The sequence below is a fragment of the Odontesthes bonariensis genome, chromosome 18 (assembly GCF_027942865.1).
Source record: "Odontesthes bonariensis isolate fOdoBon6 chromosome 18, fOdoBon6.hap1, whole genome shotgun sequence".
In the NCBI taxonomy this organism is placed as follows: domain Eukaryota; kingdom Metazoa; phylum Chordata; class Actinopteri; order Atheriniformes; family Atherinopsidae; genus Odontesthes; species Odontesthes bonariensis.
Genome location: NC_134523.1, coordinates 27,864,290 through 27,874,386, shown reverse-complemented (window position 1 = coordinate 27,874,386; position 10,097 = coordinate 27,864,290). Strand labels below are relative to the sequence as shown.

The 10,097-nt window shown below is 44.1% G+C and overlaps 1 protein-coding gene across 7 annotated transcripts in view; it reads right to left on the bottom strand.

Moving 5' to 3' along the window:
- Positions 1–320: 320 nt before the first annotated feature.
- pleca (plectin a) overlaps positions 321–10,097 on the bottom strand; it is a 183,516-nt gene continuing 173,739 nt past the window's right edge. For all 7 annotated transcript variants that reach the window (XM_075449162.1, XM_075449163.1, XM_075449168.1 and 4 more), the window contains 2 exons: positions 1,150–8,065; positions 321–1,048 (listed from right to left, as the gene is read on the bottom strand). In XM_075449162.1, the coding sequence (XP_075305277.1) occupies positions 1,865–8,065 (6,201 nt within the window). In that variant the 3' untranslated portion in view covers positions 321–1,048; positions 1,150–1,864. The remainder of the gene's footprint in view (positions 1,049–1,149; positions 8,066–10,097) is intronic.

The following is a 10,097-nucleotide window of genomic DNA, read 5'->3' as shown; positions in this document are numbered from 1 at the left end:
GAACGTATCTAAGTGTTGGGAGAAGATTCTCTGTCCTGACTTTTATGGGACGTGTTGCAGGTCTGAGATGTAGAAATGAATGAAGCTGACATCCCAACGAGAGAATAACTTTGGTTCATTATGTTCTGCAGTGAAATAAAACTGAATTAATGTTGAGTTAATGTAGGAATCATTGCGTTTGTTGTTTAGCTTCCTTATTCCTTTCTGTATCATGTTAACAGCTCCGTTAGATCAACTTTCAGAGTTATGAATCCACTTAGACCCATTCTTAACAGATGTGTGTATGATGTGCCAAAGTTACAATGAGTAAACTTGAGAAATCTTTTCATTTCTGTGTTTATTTACATTGTGGAAGGGGTTACAATAAAATTCCTCATCACCCTTTAGTTATAAATACACCATTTTTAAACAAGGCTTGATGACCCTCACTACAATACATCCTTCAAACCTTCTGCAACATAACAAAAAAAAAAAGCTTGAATGGATACTACTTAATCCTTTCGTGTTATTAAATCATGCACTGCAGAACTATAGGAAAGGAAAACGATGCAGATCAAACGTGTCGCTTTACAAAGACGATTCAAAAAGAAACACAAACATATGAACACCGGGTGGGTTTGCTGCGAAGCTGGAAGAGTTTGCTCCAACGAGCTTCAGATTATCATCACAGCACATATAGTGTCTGTGAAGGAAACATAAAACATTTGAATATTGCAAATTTGAGCGATTAAATGTTCAAATAATATATTCCAGCCCTGTGTGAAAGTCAGATGGTGACACACTGTAGTCGGCTCACCTGATAGCACGGTAATCTAAGCATTATGGGTAACATTGCTTCTTCGGTCGGTTTACAGTTTCTGTCCACGTGGAATAAACCGTGTTCTGCAGGCACTTACACAGCACACGTTCAGCCTCTAAAACGCTCCACTGCCAAACAGAACCTGCACAAACAGCGAAAACTCTGGGATCACAGCGATGGTCCGAGTCTGGGTCTCTGGGAGATTTCTATGCAAAGGGCTGGAGATGAGACGAAGCCTGAGAGCAGTTTCTGAAGGAGGAAAACCCAACATGGAACAACAACATCAGACCACACGACTTCCTTTCATCACACAAGCAAATCCAAGAGAAAAAAAATCGATAACCTTTTACCTTTCAAAGTGTCCAGAAAAGCAGGAATTTACACGTGTTGGTCTTCGATGTCCAGATGGTTTGATTGTTAGCTCCAGAATCTTCTTTTTTTTGTTGCACATGTTGCTCTAACTGCAGGCTTTATGACACATCACATCAGGGAGGAAGCGAGTATATGTGGCAGTGCAGTCCAGGAGAGAAAAGATCTTGAAGCTTGGCATTCTTTTTACTAGTATTAATCTTTGCTAGACTCCATATTCTGCTCTGCAGAGAGGCTATATTTTCCTCAGACATTCAGAAATATACACATGGAAAGAAGTTTTAGCTTATACATCCAATTTGGTTCGCTTTATAAGTTTGCTTTGCGGTCTATCACACAGTATTTGTAGTAACTAGATGTGTTTGTGGAACACGTAAATGCTCATGATGACGAACTTTAACATTAAAAAGACTCAAACAATGAAAACGTTTGTGATATACTGGGAATAAACTGCTGTCGCTAACGCTAGCTGCTTACAGCACTTAATAAGGAATCTGAAGAGGCAGCGTAACTGTGGCTAAAAGGAAATTTGAAATATACAACAAACAAAATAATTCATTTAGTAGAAAATTAAATATTAAAAGTCTTGTAACAACCCCATGCAGAGCAGAATAAAGGCAGTCTTTATCCCACAGAGTTAGGCATCTGGTGAGCACTGTGGTTTTAAAGCACATCCTTCACTCCTCAACCCGCAGTTCAGTATCGCCGGCTGTAGCTCGGTGAACCGTAGGAGGAGGACGCAAAGGTTGTGGTGAAACTTGACCCCGTGGCATCGAAGCTGCCTCTTCTGGAGCCTGACCTGGAACCGGTTCTTGAGCCAGATCGGGACCCCGTCGCGGAGCCAGACCCGCTGATGCTGTAGGGACTGTAAAGGCCTTTGCTGGACTGAGAAGATGCTTCGAGCAGTCGCAGACCGGTTCCCTCCTCGATCATGCTTCTTTCCATGGCGTCCTTGTAGGAGATCTTAAGCTTGGTCTTAGGGCATGTGAGGTATTTTGAATACGCGCTGACATCTCGTAACTTTTGAGCTGTGCGTGCATCTAAGGTGCCCTTCTTCACAGCCTCATCTATAGAGACTCTGCCTGTGGCGTCTGGATCGATTAACCCGCCGGTGAGATACTGGACCTCCAGGAATCGCTGTCCGGCCTCATAATAAAGCCAGCCTTTCTTCAGAGCTTGGGCTGCCGACATTTTGGTTTTAGTTCTTGGATCTTCAAATCCATTGTATGCTTTCTGGGCTAAACTGATGCGGTCCACCATTATTTTATCCACGAGCCCTTGGTTCATTGCGTCTGTAATGGAGAATTTCTCCCCCGTGTTTGGGTCGATAATGCCTCCTATGCAGGCCTGAGCCTCCAGCAACCGTTGCCCTGTGATATTGTCGACAAGGTTTCTGTGGATGGCCTCCGTCACCGACACCTTCTCCAGGGTCTCTGTGTCTAAGATGCCGGCCACAGGACCGGTTTCTTCGGTTGGGTCGTTCCACGTGGTAGGTGGTGTTTTTATAGATGGTACAGGGCTCATGGGGTAGGAGGAAGAGGAGCCGAAGGAGGATGACCGCGACCTGCTGCCGCTCATGTTTCCAGACAGCATGTCTGCAAACTCAGTGATGGACAGAGTTCCTGCTCGGTACTGATCCAGGGCTGACTTGTCAATCAGTCCTCTTGAGATTGCATCGTCAATATCATACTGCCGACCAGACCTCCTGTCAGTGATCATGGATTTCACGACTCCATTAGAAGAGGTGATGGTAGTTTCCTCCCACTCACACTCCTGCTCTGCAAGCTCTAAATAGGTTTGATGGTCAATGAGCCCTTTCTGATACGCCTCATACACAGACATCTCTTTGCCCGACTCTGGGTCAACGATGACAACCCTTCTCTTGCGAACTGAAGACTTGGACGACGTCTTCCTCTCACGTTTCTTTTCTTTCAGCAGCAGGAGGCGAAGGCCGGTCACTGGATCCGTCATGCATCTCTCCATTAGCTGCAGATAGGTGAGATTTTCCTCAGTGTTGGGGTCGAAGAAGCCTTTTGTGTCATCAGACGGGTCAGTGAGGATCTCATTCATTTCCTCATCAAACAGTCCACGCTCATATGCCGTTTCAACTGGCAGACGGATGCTCTCCTCTGGATCAATTATCCCACCAGTGGCAATCTGAGCCTCCAGCAGACGTATGCCATGGTCTTTCAGAATGAGTCCCTTTTTCATGGCCTGGAAAAGAGAGATAACCTTGCCAGAATAAGGGTCCCTGTAGCCCGTGACAGCCCGTTCGGCTGAGAGGAGTTTGTCTTTAAACTCTGGGCCAACGACAGCCATTTTCACTGCTTCAGCGACATTCAGTTTCAGGTTCTTAATCGGATCAATGACATAACCCGTGGCAGCTTGAGCTTCGAGGAGCTCAAACGCGGTCCCTGGTCTGATCATGTTTCTCTTCATCGCTTGGTAAATTGACAGACTGTCTTTGCTGGATTCTACGTACACACCGGCAATGCAGCTGGTGCCTTTCAGGTACTTTTTCAGGCTTCTGCTGACCTCCTCAACTGAAAGGATACCCTCAGTGAGTTCATTGTACGTCTTCTGATCGATGATCTGTGACCGAAGCAACTCATCCACAGTAATCTGTTTTCTGAGACCCTCAAAGAGAAGTCTTCTGTCTGCCAGCGAAAACAACCGCAAACCGCTTTGCTTATCAACTCTGCATCTCTTCAACAGCTGTGCGTAGGACTGATTCTCATTGGTTGTTGGATCGGTGTAACCTCGTACATCCGCAGTGGGTTCAGTTATTCTGTCAAGGGTCTCCTTGTTGATGTATCCTCGTTGCATGGCAACATCTGTGGGAAGATGGAAATAGTATTCAGGATCCATCATCCCTCCTGTGGCATTCTGGGCCTCCAAAAGCCTCAAGGCATAGTCCTCGGGAATCAGGTCCTTTTTCATTGCCTGAAAGAGAGAAATCACTTTTCCGCTGTATGGATCTTTGTAACCCGTAACCGCCCGCTCAGCAGAGAGAAGCTTGTCATGGAGTTCAGGCCCCACCAGCCCCTTGCGTACGGCTTCGTCAACTGTTAGAAGCTCATCTTTTACCGGATCAATCATGAATCCAGTGGCTGCTTGTGCCTCGAGGAGTGTCAAAGCAACTTCAGGCTTAATCTTTCCACTCTTCATAGCCTGGTAAATGCTGATCTTTGGAGGGCTGTCTGACATAATTCCAGCAATGCAACCAGTGCCAAAGAGGTACTGCTTCACCGTTGGCATCTCCATCACCTCGTGAATCGTCATCTTTTCTTGCTTCAGGAGGTTGTATGTGTGCAAGTCAATAATCCGAGCACTGTACAGCTCTTCAATAGTAACTCTTCTTCTGATGACGTCACATGACATACTCTGCTCTGACTTCAGGGTCTCCCTTTGTTCAATGATTTCAATTATTATGATTACCATTCTGTCCTTTGAGATTTGCCCCAAGCGATACTGCTCCATGAGACGGCGCCTCTCTTCTTCTGGAAGCATGTTCGAGTTCATGATCTCCCAAATGGTCATGCTCTTCCCTGCAAAGTTCTTGTGTGGGATATCAATGGGTGTGCTGGATAGATCCCTCTGGGCTTGCTCTTCTGTGAACTCATAAGATGACCCGACAGGAGCGGGAGCTTCGACCTTTGACAGAGGCAGGTAGCACAGACCCGAGGTGGGATCTCTTTTGCACTTCTCCAGCAGCTGTTTGTAAGTTACGCTTTTGTTGGTGTTGGGGTCGGTGAACCCTTTAACGTCGCCTGAGGGTTCGTTGAAGGATTTGGACATTTGTTTGCTGAAATAGCCACGCTGAACGGCCACGTCGTTGGGAACGCGGTGGCTGCTCACAGGATCAATGATGCCTCCCGTTGTAAACTGAGCTTCCAGAAGAGGAATGGCATGCTCCCTCAGCACCAGCTCTTTCTTCATGGCTTGGAACAGAGAAATCTTATTGCCCGTGTATGGATCTTTGTATCCAGTCACAGCTTTTTCAGCAGACAGGAGTTTCTCGTGAAGCTCTGGGCCAACAACTCCTGCCTTCACGGCGTCGTCCACAGAGTATCTCAGGTTTTTGACCGGATCAGTTAGAGAACCAGTTCCAGCTTGAGCTTCAAGCAGAGCAAGTCCAGTGTTCAGTTGCAGAACATTCTTTTTCATGGCCTGATATATGCTCAGCTTTTCATCTGAATCTTCCATAGTGATGCCATCAATGCGGTCGGTGCCCTGCAGGTACTTTCTGACGTTAGCGGTTTGACTGACTCCTTTGGGAGTCTTTTTACCCTGCTGGAGTTGATCGAACAAAGATTTATCGATGATGTTGGAATCCAGCAACGAGCTGGCAGTGACTGGTGCCCTTAGGCCTTCAAAGCAGGCTTCTTCCTTTGTTTTGTCCTCCTTTTCATCAAACATTGTTATCACTATCGTTATCAATTTTTCAATTGTCACCTGTCCCATTCTGTATTGACGAATCAGTTCTATCCTTTGTTCCTCAGTGATGTATTCAGAGTGGATAATCTCCCATATTGTGACCTTCCTCCCTTTGAAGGGTCCGTACTCCAGCTCCATGCTTGTTTGGTTCAAGGCCTCTTTTGTTTTGGCCTCTGTAATCTGTTTGTCTCCTTTCGGCTTTGGAGCCTTCTTTGACAGAGGAAGCAGTGGCAGTCCGGTTTCTTTGTCTGTGACACATTTATTCATGAGCTGCGAGTAGGTTGCATCCTCCTGTGAGTTGGGATCATAAAATACTTTTGTTTCTTCTGTGTTTTTGTTCAGAGTCTTGCCGATTTCCTCATCAAAATATCCACGCTTGCATGCCACCTCATGTGGGACGCGACAGCTTTTGACGGGGTCAATAACTCCACCCGTTGAAAGTTGCGCTTCCAGCAGGCGGATGCCTTGGTCTCTCTTTACGAGGCCTTTGTTCATGGCTTCGAAAAGCGACACCTTTTTCCCAGAGTATGGATCACTGAAGCCACTGACGGCTCTCTCCGCTGACAGGAGGCGTTCGTGCAGCTCTGGACCAACAAGACCCGACTTGACAGCTTCATCAACGGGGATCCTCTCATTTTTCACAGGATCAATCATAAACCCTGTTGCTGCTTGAGCTTCCAGAAGATTCACAGCAGTCTCTGGAGAGAGCAGTTGTTTCTTCATGGCCTGATAGAAGGGCATCTTTTCCTTGGTTGGTTCGTTCAGCAGTCCTGCGATGCTGGGCGATCCTTGCAGGGCCTTCTTCACAGAATCCATCTCGGAGACCTCTTTCACTGAGATCTGTCCATTGCTCAGTTTGTTGAACAAATCTTTGTTGATGATCTTAGACTCCAGCAGTTCATTGGCCGAGACTGGAGCCCGTAAACCATTGAAGACGTTCCCACTGTTCTTTTCTTTGTCTTCCACAACGGTGATGACAATCTTGATGATCTTCTCCACTGTGATCTTGCCAGTCTTGTACTGGCGAATCAGCTCCCGTCTTTGCTCCACGGTGAAGTATTCGGAGTTTATCACCTCCCAGATGGTAACGGTCTTTCCTTTGAACCGTCCAAATGGAATGTCAACATTTGATTTGCTGAACACCTCTTTAGTCTCCACATCTGTGTAGGTTCCATCACTGTGAGCAGCCTTCTCCGTCACAGGTAGTATCAGCAAGCCGGTGTCCGCAACCTTGGTGCATTTCTCCAGTAACTGCTTGTAGGTGAGCTGCTCCTGAGTGCTGGGCTCAATGAACAGTTTGCAGTCGTCACTGGGATCGGTGAGTTTCTTGTTCATGTCGGCGTCAAACTGACCCTGCTTATAGGCTGTCTGGAGTGGCACTCTATGACCGTGGACGGGGTCAACGATGCCACCAGTTGCAAGCTGTACATCTAGGAATTTTGTGGCCTGCTCCTTCTCAATAAGTCCCTTCTTCATGGCCTCAAACAGAGAAATTTTGGCTCCAGTGTATGGATCTTTAAAGCCAGTGGCTGCCCGCTCTGCAGACAGCATCTTGTCATGGAGTTCAGGGCCAATTAACTGCTCCTTAAAGGCCTCGTCTACAGAGAGGAGTTTATTTTTTACAGGATCAACGATGTAGCCTGAGGCAGCTTGGGCTTCCAGGAGCATTGCAGCAGTGTGGGGAGTAATCACGTTCCCTGTCATGGCCTGATAGACACTCATCTTCTCTTTGGATGGACTCAAGATGCCTCCAACAGAGCTCTGGCCCTTCAGGCAGGATCTCAGCTTCTCAGTGTTTTCAAGGTCTTGCACCGAGGCTTTGCCCTTTTTCAGTTTGTCTAACTCCTTCTTGGTCAGGACGCCGATGTCATGAAGCCTTTCAGCGGGAACCTTCCCTCTGATTCCATCAAAAGCTAGCGGCGATTCTCCGTCTTTCTTCCCTCCGTCCACTTCGACGGAGCCGTTAAAAACTTTCTTCGTCGTTCCCACCGTTGTCATGGCAACCAGCTGATCCTCGGGAACCTTATCGGTCTGCACTTCGGTTTCCTTCATTTTGGATGAACCCTGTTTGGAAGCCACTTCAAGACTCTGCAGCTTTTCTCTGAGCTTTTTGTTCTCCTCCTCCAAGAGTTTTTCTTGCTCAAGCCTTTTCTTTTCAAGCACTTCCATCTCCTTCTGCTTGATTTTCATCTCCTCCTCGGCTTTCTTCTGTTTCTTCACAGCATCATCCATGATGGCCTGAAGCTTTTTCTTCTCCTCTTCCATTAGCTTACGCTGACGCTCCTGTTCTGCTTCGAGAGCTTTGGCCTTTTTGACTTCATCCTCAAACTGTTTCTCAAGCTTCTTTTTCTCATCTTCGACAGCCTTTTCTCTTTTCAGCAACAGCTCCTTCTCAGTGAGGAAAGATTGCTGAAGGATGGCCTTCTCTTGCTCAATCTGCTCTTGCTGGGCATTTGCCATCTATTTGAAGAAAGGGAAGGAAAGAATTAGTAAAGGAAACATCACTCAATCATTGCTCACACCATTTATTTGTCCTGTCTGTACTATGTGCAGCTACCGCCTTCTTCTGAAAAGGGACATTTTTGTCCCCTTTTAAAACGACCTAAAAACATCATATATTAATATTTTTTCCACTTTTAATCTTTTATTCCACTTCAGTTCTGATCATAACTACCAAGTTTTCAATTATTTTCAAAAGATCAACCCTTAAAATGCTAATTTGAACCTTTTAGCCCAAATTTTAAGCCTTTAGGTGCCAGTATTTTCAAAATATGGAGTGCAAAGTGGAATTATTGAGTAGGGATAATTATGGTCTGGGATATGTCAATGATTAGCAACAACATTGATTTTTAGGGATTTTTAATTTTTTTTATTATGCCTGATTAAAAAAAAAAAGAAAAAAGATCTCCAAAATACCATATGTTAATATTTTTTTCCACTTTTTTTCATAAATCTTTTCTTCCACTTCAATTTTGATCATAACCACCAAGTTTTCAATTATTTTCAATAATTAACCCTTTAAATACTAGTGTATATGAGGTAAACACCAATTTCTGTAAAAACACACACACAAACTGCTGTATTTTCAATGTATGCAGTGCACAGTGAAATATTCTATGGGGGATTATTAGGTCTGGGATATGTCATTGATGAGCTACAACATCAGTTTTTACAGCTTTTTAGTTTTTCTGCAATGGCAGATTACAGATACGGCTCCCATAGACATTCATTATAATGAATACAGCATTAGACTATAACCAGTATTTAAAAGGTTAAAATTTTTAAAATAATTAAAAACTTGGGAGTTATGATCAGAACTGAAGTGGAATAAAAGATCTATGAAAAAGAAAGCGGAAAAAAATATTAACCAATGATGTTTTTCGGTTAGTTGGCTGGGGTTTAAAAAATAAAGCGTTTTGCTTCTCAAAACAATATGCGTTCAACAGAGTAATACATTTGCATCACAAAATCGTTCTCCAGGAAAAAAGTCAGACCTCACAATCTCTTGGCCCTATTTTCTCTCCCTTCGTATCACTGCCTGCTGTGTAGACCGTAACAGCTAACAGGTAACTAGCGTGAGCTAATGCATTAGAAAGCATTTTCTGAGCTGGTTACAAACTACTCTCCAGATTTTTGTCATTTTAAAGCTGTTTGCTTTGAAACAGATGAGAGCGAGAGTATGTTAGCTTCAAAATAATGCTTAAAACTGAAAATAAACATACAAATTTTCTCTCATCGATTATAAAAAAAAGAATTAGTATAGTTTTGAGCAAAAAAACGGTGGCCTATATTACACTTAATGTACAGAGCTGTACATTTTAAATGAAAAAAATGTTGCATTTTAAACCAAGTGATTTCTAATTGGAAATATCAGTCATTTATTTATTCTTATTTTTTCAAAGAAGTGCAAACATTTGAGATACTGACACTTTTGGATTTTTAGCATGTTTAGTTGTAGCTAGCTAGTGTAAGCTAAGAGCTAAGAGTAGGGATAGATTTCTTTTGTTGGTTAAAAACTATAATCCAGGTTTTTATCATTTTAAAGCTGCTTGTTTTAAAACACTTTAGAACAAGAGAACCTAAAATAATAAAAAAGAAGCAGAAGAGCTAAATAAAAATTACACTGATTTTACAGTGCTGTAAATTTGAGATGAAAACATTTTTATTCTTAAACTAAGTGCTGTGTAGACCAAGCAGCAAACACCGTAACAGGCGCGGCTGTTGGCAGGCGGCAGCAGGCAGTGATACGAAGGGAGAGAAAATAGGGCCAAGAGATTGTGAGGTCTGCCTTTTTCTGGAGAACGATTTTGTGATGCAAATGAAATACTCTGTGGAACGCATATTGTTTTGAGAAGCAAAACGCTTTATTTTTTAAACCCCAGCCAACTAGCCGGACTACCTTAATCAACACCAAAACGAGGCTGGAACTCTGCTCACAGGACGCAGCAGGGGGTAAGAAAATGTTCATAAATGATGTTGCTAATATGGGATG